Raw genomic sequence first — 16,812 nt, forward strand, 5'->3', positions numbered from 1 at the left:
ATTGACTGGAACTTGTGGTTGGTCACTCAGACGCTAGCACGATTTTTTGGATTTATTGGAGGACTGTTTTCTACAGCAACACGTTCGAGGGGCAACTAGAAGGACTCTTGATTTGATTATCAACAGTGAAGGAAGGATTTTTGCTTTTGTAAAGGTGACTACAGTGGTCTCAGACAGTTTTCAAATTCAATAAGATGGGATCAACTGATGATGCTAAAAAAACAGAAAATTCTAAATGGGAAGCCTTCAAGGAATTAATCTTGGAAGCTACCAGGCTTTTCATACCAACTAAGAAATACTGTTCAAGATTTAGACCTAAATGGGTGTCAGATGAACTGATGAGGTTCGTGGTAGAGAAGAAAAATGCATGGGATACATATAAATTATCAGGTTACACAGAAGGCTATGGTAGACATAAGTTAGTCTGTAATGAAGTCACAAAGGAGGTTAGGCAGGCAATCGAAGGCTGATTACGAGAAATCCTTGGCAAAGATGCAAAGAAAACAAAAACAAAAAAAAAAAAAAAAAAGAATGAAAAATACTTAGAGGTAATTGTGCAGTCAGATATGAAGTTCTCTGAGCAGTGCAGATGGGCTGCCAGAGCAGGTCATGGAGTCTTGTCAATAATATACAGGAATTTTTCTAGCAGGGATAAGGAGGTGATTATCCCCTTGTATAAGGCTATAGTCAAGCCACACTTTGAGTACTGTATATAGGTCTGGAGGTCTCATTTTAGGAAGGATATAACAGAGTTGCTAGAGTGAGTACACAGAAGGGCAACAAGACAGGTAAGGGGAACAAAGGGGTGCTCTTTTGAAGAAGGCTTAAGTTGTGCAAATTGCCACATTTGGAGACTAGGCATCTATGAGGTGATCTGATTGAAGTGTATAAGGCCTTGAATGGTTTGTGCAGGCTCAATGCTGATGGGATTCTTCCACTTGCTAAGATTAAGAATCCACAGATTCAAATTGAGGAAAGACAGTTTTAGAATAAATGTGCAGGAGTTTGCCTTTAGCCAGTGGGTAGTTGATTGCTGGAACAGACTTCCATCTGTTGTTGTGAAAGTTGATAGCTTAAATAAATTTAAGGTTGAACTTGACAAAAATTTGGAGTGACCGGATGGGTGAAATGGAAAGGGTTTTTTTTTTTTTTTTTTTTTTTTTGGCTGTGCTATAAGCCTCAATTAATGCTAATGTGTTTTGTGTAGCTGCTGTGGTTGGTGTTTTCTAGGGAGGATTTCCCCATCTCAAAAAGAGATTGTCACAAAGAGGTGGGAATTGAGTCATCTTGGAAAATATTCTGGAAGTTAATGTCCCAACTGAATATGAGCTCTTGCAATCGAAGCCCTGCAGACCAGTTTTCATTAGGTTTATTGTGGTATAGTATGGCATATTAAGGGTCAAACAGCTACTACCAAATGTAGCTGTTTGATCTTCAATATGGCATGCTAAACTGAGGAGTTTCTCCTGAGATGCAAAAGGGGGGGTTCATTTACCCCAACATACAGGACATGGACTGGATACGTTCTGAAGGCTTCCACAGCTATCTAGGTGATCCATAATCCAAGCATGACCTTACTTCGGTTCTACAGAGATTTAAGAGATAGCTTCTATCAGAATCCCAGGATCCAGCAGACATGGCTCTTAGGATGTTCAGTTGTTTAAGACAAGTTGGCCAAAGGTAAGCTATACGAGTAGCAAAATTAAGTTTATTATCTAAATAAAATCCCAATAGGAGAAAATTATAAATAAGAGGAATCATGCTGTTTTTTTTGAAATATATATCTGGATTCAGATGAAGTTTGCATTTGGAAATGAACTGCAGTGGATTTCTTTTCTGCTAGGGAATAACCATTTTGTAGTGCCTATGATTCTATTTTAGCTATGGAAATTTGAAGGTGCCTTTCAATGGTATTCATAGTTTGGGATTGACAAGAGATAATGAGGTCGTCAGCACACATGTACATTTTATTGTATTTGGTATGTCCCATGTTATGTTTGCAATTTTTATTGCAAATAATGCTGCACTGAGAACTCTGCAGTACATCTTACCCTTGTTCGAATGATTTGGATAGATTGTTCATATATATAACCTGAAACATTCTGTGGAGTAGCAAGTTTTGTATAAATTGGGATAACTGATCTCTCAAGTTGAAAGAATGAAGATTTTGAAGTACACCATATTTCCAGGTGGTATTGAAGGCTTTCTCAATATCAAGATTAATCATGACCAGATGTTGTCTCCTTATGAGGCATCATGGACATGTGCTTTTATCATCACTTCTAATTTGGACCAATTCTTTCGAAACCCGTACTGGTTACTGTTTAGCAAGTTGTTAGTTTTAAGGAGCCATGTTAGCTGCTTTAGAACCATTTTTTCTAGGACTTTTCCTAAACTGTTATTGAAATCAGCTGGTAGTTATGTGGAAAGGCATACCTTTCCACATAACTGCCAGCTTTGGGAAGGCTACGACAATTGAGCTAAGGCAAAAGTTTGGGTATTTTCTAAAAATATGTGATTGTAATATTTTAACAAAGTTCTTTTTGCTCTGTTGTTTAGATGTTTAGCATTATGTAGTAGATTCGATTTGAACAAGCAGCACTACTGTATGTTTTACTGAGAGACCCTCAGTAAAAGTTCTGTTAACGTGAATGGCTGGTTGTATGAGTGTGAAACTACTGTAGAAAAATTGATCTTATGCTGTTCTGTAGAATTTTTAATTTGCTGAAAGACTGGGTTGTAGGTGGATACTGCTGATATACTGGCAACTGATTCGGCTAAGGTACAGGTAACCCTCGTATAACACGGTAGTTAGGTTCCACTAAAATGTAATGTGCGAAACCGTGTTATATGGGACTAAGAAAAAGCACAAAAAAGGGGGTTACGTTCCAAAAGCTAACAAAAATACACTATTTCGTTAACCAAATGTTAGCAAAACTAACAAAAATAAGCTATTTCATTAACAAAATGGCAACAAAACTAACAAAAATACATATTTCATTACCCAAATGGCAACAAAACTAACAAAAACACACCATTCTAGATTTTGTGTATCTTCTGCGCTCTTTAAAAAATCAGTAATCTGGTTTTGTTAGCTTTTGCTTGATAAATCTTTGTGAATTTCATCATATGGAACTAATCATTTTTGAAGCTCCCTTTTGAACTTTGGGCTTCTTTCATTCCAGAATCTGCATTTAAAATATAAGATTCTAATTGCTCGGGTAACTTTATGCCTTCCTGTATGCTTTTTAGTGTAAAATTTGGAAAATTAGAATTTTCAACTGCACTATCGTTCTCTGAATCGATTTGATTTGTCTCCGAAGCCATTTCCACTGAATCCATTTCGCTAGCTTCTTTTTCTATTAGTAATTCTTGAACACCTTCAGTAATCATATATTTTTTTGGCAAAGGTAAAGAAAGCCTGCACGAGAAGCATGCAAAAGTTCGATGAAATTTACTGTAAAAGTAATTTGCCGTAACGGCCTATGTATTGTTGCTCACTCGGTAAACAGACGGTGGGTATTATCGGTCAGGAGTAGAAATTAAATCCCATGGGAGATCGAAACCCTCGCGAAGTGGAGGGAGTAACCTGACCTTTTTTCTTTAGAATCACTGGTGGATAAATTGTTTATTAAAAAAAAAAAAAGGGCAAAGGAAGCCCACACGAGAAGCATGGCAAACTTCAAAAAAGTTTACCGGTGAAACTACATTATGAACATTTTTTATGATGACAGAACTTCCAATATGACTCTGTTCGTAATTCAATTAGTGATTCTAAAGAAAAAAGGTCAGGTTACCCCCCTCCACTTTGGGAGGGTTTCAAGCTCCCATGGGATTTACCTTCTACTCCAAACCGATAACACCCACCGTCTGTTTACTGAGCAAGCAACAATACAAATGCTGTTACGGCAAGGTACTTTTACCTGTAAATTTCATCGAACTTTTGCATGCTTCTCGTGCAAGCTTTCTTTACCTTAGCCATTTTTAAAATTTATTTTTTATGTTTTTAAGAGCATCGGCGACTAAGGCCATGTTGCTCTGTGTATATTGTCTATAACTGCATGTGTCCGGAGGCTGATTTTCTGTTTTGCTGGATGAAAAACCCGGGTTCCAGGAGAAAAAACCATGCTACACTTGCCTGAGCCCGACTAACTCAGCCTCGTTGTGAAAAAGACCCATAAAAATTCCTCCCTTCATCGATGGGATTCGAACTCGGGTCTTTTCCAGCCGGCGTGGGGAGGAGGGCGATTCTATGAACTGTGCTACCCACGAGGGCTTCAGTAGTCATATCATCAAAACCTTCCCCCTCCTACCGACGTAGTAAGTTCTACTATCGCACCGATTCCATTTTCTGCCCGTTCGATTATATTTCTTGAATGAACTGACTCTGGCCATACATTTTTCCACACACATTTAATGTTGACTGTTTTACTTCTTCCAGCAATAAAGCTATGATTCTGATACAGTCCAAAATTGAGAAATGTTTCCATGCCTCCGTTACTGCAATAGATTCGGAATAAATTTTTTCCAAAATGTGACGATTTTCTGATGTAATGAGTTTTAAAGGTGGATATAATGCCTTGATCTAACAGCTGAATGAAAGAAGTTGTATTAACCTAGTACAATTGTGGTGGTAGGAACATAACTTCAACGTTTGGATGACTTAAATCTTTTGGATGGCCTGGTGTGCTATCAATAGTAATAAAACTTTGAAATCTAGATTTTTCTACAAGTTCAATAGCACAGAACATAACATGGAGGTTTCCCAACAAAATAAAATACTGGGATTTCTCAATTTTTTTTGACTAGTGGGTCAACAGTGGGGATTCAAAAAGAGTAGAAATGTTGAAAAATTACATCTAACATAATAGAAATTACATCTAATATAAGCTCAAAAATATCTTGTTATTTGAGGTTTGCTGAAAATCTCTAACCATGTTAGAGCGAAGCCGTGTTATATAAGTACCGTGTTGTGCGAGGATTTCCGCAATTTATCAATCGTGTTAGAGCAAAACCGTGTTGTAGAAGTACCGTTATACGGGGGGTTGCCTGTACTTGCCATTTCTTCCAGTAAGGACTATATAGTTAGGCTCACCTGTGTTCAAAACAGTGAGCTGACAAACACCAAGAAGACATTCAATTAGTTTACCTCTCTTGTCAATTGTCGGAGATCCCGACAACGAATGATGAGAACTGAAGTCTCTGAGCAAACAGAACATAGATGGTAGCAGGTCTATTAGATTTTTTAGGTCGTCTCAAGAGAACGAGAAATTAGAAGGATATGTTATTGTAAGAGTGATGGGAATTATAGTGCACGCTGCCACTACTTCAAAAAGGAGTCTGAAGAGCAACATGTTTGGATGGAACATTGTTCCTTATAAGAACTACCACCCCTTCATGGGCTGGTGAGTCAATACAACCACGGTATTCAGTCGAAATAATGCAATTTCCTGAATATCCTATCTCGTCTGGAGATAGTTTACTTTGTAATAGTAGGACACAGTTGTGAATTTAAATAAGTTTCCTATAGGATATATGTCTGTTGATTTATATATTCACATGTTGGTTCAGTGATCGATGAGATCGCATAAATCGTCTTTTGTATTATGAAAGCTTCTACAATTCCATCGAAGGATTCTTTTCATTATGTGATTTTTTTGGTTGTTTTTGTTTCTGACTGCTTTTTGGTTATAGCTTGCTTGTATTGATTTACTTTCACTTTGTCTTTCCTAGGAAAGAAAGGATGTATCATGTCCATCCCATTGGTTGAGTGAAGTTCTAAAATTCTGTCATCTCAATCATTCTGTTGACCAGTATCCATTTCGGCTGAATACAGTGGTTGCATTATCATGGTTTCAGTCACTTTTTGGTTTTGCTGTTGGAGGCACATTGGCTGGGATGGTAATTGGAGTATTACTGGCTTTTTTTTTTTTTTTCAGTGTTTTGTTGTGAAGGATACTGGTTGGATGTAAGAGAACATGGAACATGCCCAATTGGCAATAGATAAACTTGAAGGAATTCTAACATCTGAATACTTACTGACTGGAAACGTTGAGCAGCTGTGGCATATGATTTGATTATTTTTCTACTTGCCTCTGAATTATGTGACTTTTGTTCTCCACTTTATATTCTGGATTTTTGTTTCTTGCTTCCATAGTTCACATATTTTGGAGAAAGCTTGGTGATTACCCTTACAATTTGTGCAAAGAGGAGTGGTAGTAGTGCAATTAGATTATCTGTGCTCTTTTGATCCACAATTAGGATGTATTGCCTCACCTCAACATGCAGTTTGGGAGTGTTCGTTTTTCTGGAATGTAGCACCTGATTGGGTTCGGGATATAAGAACGGACACAACAATGGCGATAGCTGCTTGCTTTGACATATGTTGGTAGGATGGGAGAGCTAAAAGTGAGAATTATGCTCCTTGTCAGAACAAGAATACTGTCTTTCCAAGTCATGATTCTCCTTGCTTGGATGATTTTTTTGTTCACGTAACTCTTGGACAATTTCCTCCTCTGATACAGTTAATAAGTCCCAGTGTGTGATTACTCCCTTTAAGGGGTTTAGGATGGCATGTGCAGTAACTCTTATTGATTGTCTGCGAAAAGTAGTCAGCTTTAATAACTTTGCAGAATCTTGGGATTTCATGGTCTCTACCAGAAGATCCCAGACTGGAGTTGCCTTACTGATTTCAGTGAACCTACAGCAGACTCAAAGCATTTCTACACAAGGAATGGAGATAATTTAATCAGAGACTGGTCTGATAAAGAATGCAGAATGAGAAATGTTGGTATCTCCTCTTGAGGAGATATTTTCAATTATCATTATTAATATTTTCTATTATCAATCTTTGCTCCTTTCAGCTCTATGAGAGTGGATTTCTTCTCACAGAGAGGCAGGAGTAGTGCCGCTGGAGTAACCAAGTGGTATAAAAGTTATATGCTAGTTTAATAAAAAAAAAAAAGAAAGTTGGTTTTTCCTTTTTGAAACTTACAATTTGTAAGATTAATTAATAATTTATAATTTGTAAGATTAATTACATTCCCATTAATTACTATTAATTAATGGAAACTTAAGAAAACTTCCACAATTGAGCAAAACTATATCTCTGAGAAAAGCACTCTAGAAATCACTCAGAAAATCGCTTCTTCAGTATAAAGCTTGGCACATTTTTTTTAAAGAAATACTTTATTTAAAAAAAATGTGCCAAGCTTTATACTGAATGATGTTTGGTAAATCGCTGATAAGGCACTGTACACCTTCCTGGCTACCTGCTTATACTACACACTAATCTTCATATCTGATTGTATGGAAACATCCAAGTTTCTTTTTTCCTTTACACCCTTCAGTTCTATCCCAACCAATACATAAGTTATTCTCAGACTATTTCCCAAACATTTGACAGAATTAAAATACAGCTGCCATTTCTCATTAATGAGGGTTATTAAATTTAACCCTCATTCAAACTTTGCCTGTCAAAATTGTATGTGGTAATTTCAATCTGCCTCCTCAGCTTGACCACTTCAAGGAGCTGATCCTTTCTCACCATCATACTGCAGTCTGTCTTGTAGGCAAACTCCCCACCTGAAGGTCTAACCAACTTGACTTGATCCTAACTTCTGTAACCTGCACTACTGATCAAACTCCTGAGACGGTGCTCAATTCTGACCACGATCCACTTGATACTATGCAGGCTAATCAAAACCATGTCCCTGGCTAGTCCAAGATTTCTAGATAAAATGAGGTGCATCCAAGCAGCCTCATTTATTCCATGGCAGATCCTCAAGTCACGTAATGTTAATTTAGCTGTCACCCTCTTAACTAACTAGATTGTCACAGTGCTAAGCTTTGCAACAATGAAAAAGGTCACAGTCACCCTCACTCTGAGGCTTCATGACCTGAAAAGATTTGATTTTGGGCAACAGCTGCACAAATTGTGGAAAGAGTCTCAGGATAACAACAGATTATTACTGCTGTAAGATATGGGATAAATCCCACATCTACAGCTCTATTACATATTTTTAACTCAGTGCTCTGAACCACTGCTTCCCAATCCAGTGAAAGGAATACCTTGTCAAGCCAATACCATAAATCCATACTCTATCAATTGTGAAACATTACAGGCCAATCTCAAACTCATCAGTAAATCTGTTGAAGTTGTGTGAAAAAAAAAAAAAGAAAAAAAAGACACTGGTCATCACCAAACAGATCCTGCCAAAAAACTTCTTAAAAAATTCACTATGCACTCCCAAAACTCCCAAACAGATCAATAGTGACCAACCTTCTAGCAACCACTAACAGAATCCTCATGGCATTTAAAAACAGAGAAGAACTGGCAGTCACCTATTTGGATATTGGGTCAGAATTTGAGGCCATGAATGTTCCATTTCTCCTACAGCTGCTAGAGAACCATTACTAGATAGGGGGTGACATTCTGGCTTTCCTAATACCTTTACTTCTTTTCCAGGTAAAATGAATATAAATAACTTTCAATGCTGCAAAAGTGATCTTGGTCGAGATTCTGCAAGGGGCAGTACTATCAGCCTCCTCTTCACTGCCATAATTGTACCATTATTAGTAACCCTGATAATGGATTCCCTGGCATATGCCACCTTAAAGACCCTCACACCAATCAAAGCAAATTAAGATCCCCAAGTTATAGAAGAACACACTTCTACCCTCTCATTTCAAATAGCCTTCACTGAGCCTGGAAACATCGGTGACTCTATTGTGAGGAAAACGGGAAATATGTTGTGCAAAGAGGATAGGTGGAATAGGGTATGCCTGCCAGGGGCAAAAGTAGATAATGTAGTGGAGTAGATATCATCTTTTAAGGGCACAAAAGGTGATACTGTTGTACGAGTTAGCACTAATGATATTAAGAGTAGGAGATGAGTACTTACTTAACAAGTAAAGAGCAATGTTGGAAAAACAAATTGGTAGAGTTAGGATTGAATTTGAAAGTTCCTGCAATTCTGCTCAGACAACAGGTGGAAATTACATGCTGAGTGCCTTGTCAATCAATTTGGCCCTGGAGAAAATGTGCAAGTCTTATGGGATACAATTTTTCTCAGCATTGTCTGTGCTTGCTAACAGGAGAGACTTTTTATAGGGATGGAATACACTTGAATAGAAGGGGTACAAGAATATTTGCTGATGCTATCAAGGCAATGATAGGTGGGTCAGAAAACTGTTAGCCTGGGGGATACACAGACTAATAGTTTAACTAGAGCTGCAGGCAGAAGTGAAAGTGATTCTTGCATTGCTACAATTGGTACATGCAGCAGCCTGGAAAGCAAGGTTTCTGGGATTTCAGGTCCTGCTGTGGGTCACCATGGAAAAATTAACATACATGGACTGTGTTAAGGTAACTTAGAGTAAAAACATGTGCATGTACACTAATGCCAGAAGCATAGTCAATAAAGTTGATGAATTTGAAGTATTGATTAAGTCATCAAATGCGGACATTGTAGGAATAGTGGAGACATGGTGTCAATCAGATATAAGTGATGCCGCATTTGAATGTGGGGAGTACAATGTATACAGGAATGACAGACAGGATAGGAGAGGTGGAGGGTATGCTCTTAGTTAAGAAGAATATTAAATCTAAAGCAGTGCATCCAGTTAACTTGGGTGACAAGTGCAATGTTGAGTCAGTTTGGTGTGATGTAAGCACCAAGAAAACAAAACTGAGAGTAGGTGTGTGTTATAGGCCTAACGACTGTGATGAGTGTACCAAAAAGCTATACAGGGAAATCGAGTGGACCAGCAAATTGCAATGTCTCATAATGGAGGATTTTAACTTTTCAGATTTTGACTGGAATTTGTCGGTTGGTTATGTGAATTTCTTGGATGACCGTTCTCTACAGCAGCATGCTAGAAAGGCAACAAGTGGAAGCAATACTCTTGATCTGGTATCAGCAGTGATTCTTCATGCACTGCTTATATTAGCAGTAGAAGGAAGGGGTTGAATCATATTCGGCCACTTGATGTCTATAGTTTAACTGTTGATGATCTTGCTCGGGTTGTGGACAACTTGAATAGGTATTTTGCATCTATATTCATAGAAGGAATTCTTTAAGAAAGTAATACCAGAAGTTTATCAAACTCTAACAAGGAGCTAAATGACTTTGTGATAACTGAAAGGAAAGAGGAGGAGAAATTGTTGAGGATGGACATAAAAAAAAGGCACTGGGGATGGATATAATCTATCTAATTATATTAAGGAAGGCAGCAAAGGAGGTAAGCAAATCCTTAGCCATAATTATGAGAGCATCCTAGGATTCAGGGGAGGGTGCTACGGACTGGAGATGGGTAAATATATCCCCATTTCATAAAGGAGGATCAAAAGGCGGAATGAATAATTACAGACCTGTTAGCTTAACCTCTGTTCAAAGGAAAATAATGGCATCACTGGTAAAAGAAGTAATGCAGAATTGCATGCAATTATATACTACAATCATAGCATGGTTTTGCCGGGGGGGGGGGGGGGGCTTGTCTAACCAATTTGATAGATTATATGATGCAGTGACCAAAAAATTCAAAAAATAATTTTGACATCATATACCTGGATTTCGGGAAGGCTTTTGATACTGTTGCACATGAAAGACTGCTGCACAAACTGGAGCAATGTGGCACTAAGGGCAAGTTGCTGCTATGGATAAAGGATGGTTGAGTGGGAGAGACATAGAGTGGTAATCATTGTACACTGCTCTTCGTGGACTAATTTTATTAGTGGAGTCCCAGAGGTTTTGCTGTTGGGTCGATTGTCGTTTTGTATATTTATCAATGATATTGATGAAGGCAAATCAGGCTTAATGTCCAAGTTTTCAGATGATACAAAGGTTAGCAGAGTGGTTATGACATGAATGATGGTACGCTACTACAACAGGATCTAGAAAAGTGCTGAGAAAAGGCAGTTGAAGTTTAACATTAACAAATGCACGGTACTGAACATGGGTAGAAGTAACCCCAGAGTAACTTATCAACTGTGTGGTACTACACTCAAGACAGTGGAGAATAAAAAATAACTGGGGTAATTGTACAGTCAGACATGAAATTCTCTGAGCATTGCAGATATGCTGCCAGGACAGCTCATGCAGTTTTGTCAATGATATATAAAAACTTTGCTAGCAAGGATAATGAGGTGATTATCCCTTTGTATAAGGTTATGATTAGGCCACACCTTGAGAATAACTGCATAGAGGTCTCATTGGAGAAAGGATGTAGATCTGCTGGAATGGGTATAGAAAAGGGCAACCAAATTGGTGAAGGGAGCAAAAGGGGGCTCTTACGTAGAAAGGCTTCAGTTTGCAAATTGCAGTGTCTCGAGACTAGGCACCTGCAAGGAGATCTGATTGAAGTGTTATTGAATAAGCTGAATGTTAATGGTATTCTTCCACTTGCTGAGACATGAGAGGGCATAAATTCAAGTTGAGGAAGGATGGTTGCAGGATAGATGTGCGGATGTTTGCCTTCAGCCAGCAAGTGGTTGATCGTTGGAAAAGACTTCCATCTGTTGAAAAAGTTGATGGGTTGAATAAATTCACGGGAGAACTAGACAAATTCTTGGAGGGTACAGATGGGTGAACAGTGGGGTTTTTTTTTTTTTTTTTTTTTTTGGCTGAAAGCTTGTTTTCTTGCATAATTTGCCATTAGTACTACAATACTACAACTACATCTTTCTGGCCCAAAACAAAGGAAGTTGTACTCTTGCATTTACCATGAACTTAATGATAAAGAACCAAAGGGGGGGGGGGGAAATGAATTATTTCTGGCATGTGCATAGCATGCTAGTGCCAGCAATATTCGGAAAGCATTGACAACAGTTTACATTCCACTTTTATTACCAAATATTGTAACCCAGGTTTCAGTGTAATGGGAGCTTTATTTACTGGCTCATATTTACTGCCTATTAGTTTTAATGTAGCACAGGAAAGCAGGGGAAATTTGTGGGCTTCTTGTGTCATTGTTCTCTGAAGACAATTATTTATTCATTAACCTATATTAAATTTTTTTAATTAATGTAAACTTGTTTTAATTTTTTTTATTAAAAGCAATCAGCATATAATTGCTTTATGTAGTTAGAAAAAACATGATGGCACCAGACACTTGTCAGTAAAGGATGAAGACATTGATTCCAGTATATTAAGGACTCACTCCTTAGTTGGCACAGTTTGCATTTTTAACATATGTAATATGCAGGGAGAAAAAGTTGGCTACCGCTGCATTAAACTTTCAGTTACTAAAATTTTCTTTTAATAGCTTTAATTCATATTTTTTATTTGCAGAGAGAGAGAGATTCATTGTTAATTGTTAAGATTTTCCCGAGTGATTAATTAAGAATCTGCAGATAAAGGAATCATTAGGTGGCAGTGATCACAGTGTCCTGATGTGGGATTTATATAATTACTATCAGGGGTAAAGTTAAGGGTTTTTGCTTTCGTAAAGGTGACTACAGTGGTCTCACACAGTTTTTAAATTCAATACAGTGGGACCAACTGATGATGTTACCAACAGCAAATTCTAAATGGGAAGCACTCAAGAAATTAATCATGGAAGGCTTTTCATACCGATTAAGAAATACTGTTCAAGGTTTAGGCCTACATGGATGTCAGATGAACTAATAAGACTCGTGGCAGAGAAAAAAAAAAATGCATGGAATGCATACAAATCATCAGGTGACACAGAAGCCTATGGTAGATATAAGCTAGTCTGTAATCAAGTCACAGAGGAGGTTAGGCAAGCAAAGGCAGATTACAAGAAATCTTTGACAAAGGATGCTAAGAAAAACAGCAAGGACTTCTTTACTTATATATAAACTTTAGAAGGACAGGGATGAATCAGATCGGTCCACTTATCGATGGTTTGACTGCTGATGATCCTGCTCAGATAGTTGACAAACTGAATGAGTATTTTGCATCTACATTCACATATGAGGAATTCTTTAGGGAAGTGGAGGATAGAAGCTTACCAAACTCTGACAGGGAACTAAATGATTTTATAATCACTGAGACCAAAGTGGAGGAGAAACCATTGAAGTACAACATAAGAAAGGCACCTGGGTGGATGGTATCTATCCAGTTATATTAAAGGAGGCAGCAAAGAAAGTAAGAAAATCCTTAGCTATAATTATAATAGCATCCATGAACTTAGGGGAAGTCCCCATGGACTGGAGATGTGCAAATGTATTCCCAATTCACAAAGGGGGAGGATCAAAGGGTAACACACAAGTAATTATAGACCTGTTAGTTTAACTTCTGTTCCACAGTTAAAGAAGCATTGCAGGATCATCTAGACAAGACTGCAGTAATAGTTCAGACATAGCATGGGTTTGTTTATGGGAGGACTTGTGTGACCAATATGATTGGACACTATGATGTGGTCACAAAGGAACTGTATGCAAAAAAATAATTTTCATATCATATACTTGAATTTCAGGGAAGCTTTTGATACTGTTGGGCATGAAGGACTACTTATTTAAGTAAAATTAAATGCAACAAGGCATCATATCTTTAAGAGCATAATAATCTATATAACATTGGTGTAAACACACCATAGACAACTCTTAAACAAAAAACTACATTAGTAGTTTGAAGAGCATCATTTTATCTGTATCTCATACTGTGCTCTTCCTTCACAACAAGTTGCCATGTATTGCACTACGTCCAACAAGTAATGCTTCACTAAAAGAGAAGACTTATTCTCAGTGGGCACTATCACCACCACCCAGACAGCCTTTCATCGGTGGGTGGACAGCTACCCTGGTGTTGCAGACATGACAATCTAGTTGTGAAGATACTGGATTGTCATGTCTGCAATAACAGGGTACCTGCTCACCCACCGATGAAATGTCAACAAGCCTTGAAATGGTGTCGTCTGGGTGGTGGTGCTCACTGAAAATAAGTAAAAATAGTCTTCTCTTTTAGTGAAGCATTACTTATTCAACATAGCGCAACACATGGCAACTCCTTGTAAAGGAAGAGCATAATATGAGATACAGATAAAATGATGCCTTTCAAACTATTAACATAGTGTTTTGTTTAAGTGTTTTCTATTGTGTGTTTACACCAATATTATATGGAGGACTACTGTACAAATTATACTACCATACTACTGGAGCAGTATGGTATTAAGAGCAAGTTTCTACAATGGATAAAAGGGCAGCTGAGTGGGACATGACTCAACTGCCCTTGAATTTGTCGAGCAGGCTCAATTCTGATGGGATTCTTCCACTTGCTTATTAAGAACCTGAGTGGGCATAAATTCATATTGTACAAATTATACTACCATACTACTGGAGCAGTATGGTATTAAAAGCGTTTCTACAATGGATAAAAGGGCAGTTGAGTGGGGGATGACTCAACTGCCCTTGAATTTGTCGAGCAGGCTCAATTCTGATGGGATTCTTCTATTATTAAGAACCTGAGGGGGCATAAATTCATATTTAGGAAAGACAGTAGCAGAATGGATGTGCGCAAAAATTGTCTTTAGCCAGCAGGTAGTTGATTGCTGGAATAAACTTCCATCTGTCGTTGTGGAAGTTGATAGCTTAAATAAATACAAGGAGGAACTGGACAAACTTTTAGAGGGAATGGATGTGTGAAATTGTTTTTTTTTTTTTTTTTTTTTTTTTGGCTGACGCTATGTAAGCTCATATGCTTGCTTTCTTGCATCACATGCCACTAATACTACTACTACAATATTTTGTTACCAGTAAGAAAAGTTATTAGCATTACATACCAAAGTTTCTGTTTCAAATCTTTGCAGAACAGCAGCACACAGATGCCAGTCTTTCACAACAATTCCACTGAGAGATACAGCTTTCCACTATTAGATAAAATTGTACATATTTAACATCTAAATTAATAAAAACAAGTCAGATTACATATCCCAAATCTTAAAATTCTAGGATGTTTTCTGGTATATCCTTCGAAAGTATATTAAAGAAATTTGTATACTTCATGACACTTACCAAACTAATACAAGGTATATATAATGTCAATATGGATAGGCAATAGATCATCAAAGTAGTCTTGGTGAACTGCATGTTTTGAGTTTGAAGAACCTTGGCAAATTCTATTCTTACAACTTCAGTGCTGTGGAACTTAAAAACTGTTGATATTCCTTCAAGAATGCCATATGTCTAGAAGAGACCACAGAGTGCTATCTGAGGTACCACCTGAACTTTGTGCACATGCACACATAGTTCAGTTCAGTTCAGTTCAGTTCAGGAGGAAATGCAGAAAAGAAGTAACTTTTCTGCAATTCCTTCATGAATTCTCTCATATTAATATCAATTTATTTTTCCCTTGAGGGGAACACCCTGGGAAGGCCACTAGCTAGAAGAGTCATGGTTGCTTAGGTGTGAAGATGGCCAGAGCATGAGATTAAGTGAGTCCATGGAGAATTCACCCTGAAAGATTATATACGAAGTGCTTTACAATTACATTAAAAAATTACTTAAGCATCATATTTACATATTTGTCTAATTTTCATAAATTTTAAAATTTTAGTTTAGTTCTTAGCAACGGTGCAATACAGTAGCAAACTGGTTACTTTGGCTGCCTGGTAGACAACCACTAGAGCTGCATGAAATGGTAGTTGGCAAAGACAACAGTGAGACTACACAACCTGTAGTCTCACTGTTGCAGAGCTTTTTTGGAATAGTAAAACCCAGATAGATATTTTCTAGTAGTCTGTGGAGGAGATTGGTAGTTTGTTCCTGTTTTCTTAAGTTGCTAATTGGTTAGGTTTGGGGGGTTTGATGGCGCATAAGCTGCTTTGGCTATAATGCGGTTAGGTTTTGGAGATTGTCCAAAAGCCATCTTGGACCACTAAAGACTAAACATGTAACTCTTTTCCCTCTTATCATTAACAACCCTTGTTCCCTGGACTAAAATAAGCTTGAAAGATTAGTACATTATGCAACTGTACTTATGTACAGTTGCATAATGTACTTATCTTTTGAGCTTAACTGTTTGTGGTCACAAGGACTGCCTGTCTTCTGCTATTTCCTGTAGTCTTTGTTTCTTGCAAAAAGCATATTTTATTTGTAGGTTGAACCAGTTTTTAGTTTTCCTTATGACTTTCAAGGTGACTCCACAGGCAATTTGTGTGAGTTTTTGTGCCATTACCTCCAGTGCTTCTTCTGCTGAGGTGTTTGGTGACAATGTTTAGTTCAATATACTTTACAAAGAAGGTTGTTTTGTGAATGCCCTTAAAGTTTTCCTTGTTGTTGTTGTATTTGGGTTTTTTTGGCACAAGGGCCTCTTGGGCCATATTGTGCCTGTCCATGATTTGTTTGTCACTATGATCACAGTCTATTATACAGATTTATGTTTCAAATAATTAAACAGTTCCTCGAAATTTGCTTCATTCCCAAGAATATAAAATAAGGTTAAGGGTTCCTGTAAGTTGGATAGGGAGCTAAAGCTTGATTTTCTGACCGTTGAAAGTAGGGGACATTCTATGAGGATGTGTTTTTTTGTTAGCTGCGACTGACAAAAGAAACACTGAGGAGGATTCTCTCCCATAAGCAAATACAGGTGAGTTGGATGCGAATGACCGATGCGGAGCCTTGCTAGAATCACTTCTTGTCACCTGCTTCTCCTGGAACTAGATGTCCACAGTTGTGGCTCTTTTTTTATCTGCAGCAGTTTATTATTGGTTTGAGTTTTCCAAAGGAGAGACCATTGTTTCCTGCATGTTGTTTTAATGACAGATTTGTAATCGGTGTAGGGAACTTTTAGTTGTCTGGAAGATCCAGAGTCGGGACGTTTTGCAGCAGCATTCGCATGTTCATTACCTGAG

At 37.7% G+C, this 16,812-nt stretch overlaps 1 protein-coding gene across 1 annotated transcript in view; it reads right to left on the minus strand.

The window, feature by feature from the left end:
• The window catches only part of LOC150076912 (uncharacterized), a 347,314-nt gene that overhangs the window by 93,826 nt on the left and 236,676 nt on the right, over window positions 1-16,812 (minus strand). The window contains exon 9 of the mRNA XM_090385729.1: window positions 14,743-14,829. Coding sequence (XP_090241855.1) covers window positions 14,743-14,829 — 87 coding nt within the window. The remainder of the gene's footprint in view (window positions 1-14,742; window positions 14,830-16,812) is intronic.

The sequence above is a fragment of the Mastigoproctus giganteus genome, chromosome 12 (assembly GCF_048544385.1).
Source record: "Mastigoproctus giganteus isolate SK-2022 chromosome 12, ASM4854438v1, whole genome shotgun sequence".
NCBI classification, from domain to species: Eukaryota; Metazoa; Arthropoda; class Arachnida; order Uropygi; family Thelyphonidae; genus Mastigoproctus; species Mastigoproctus giganteus.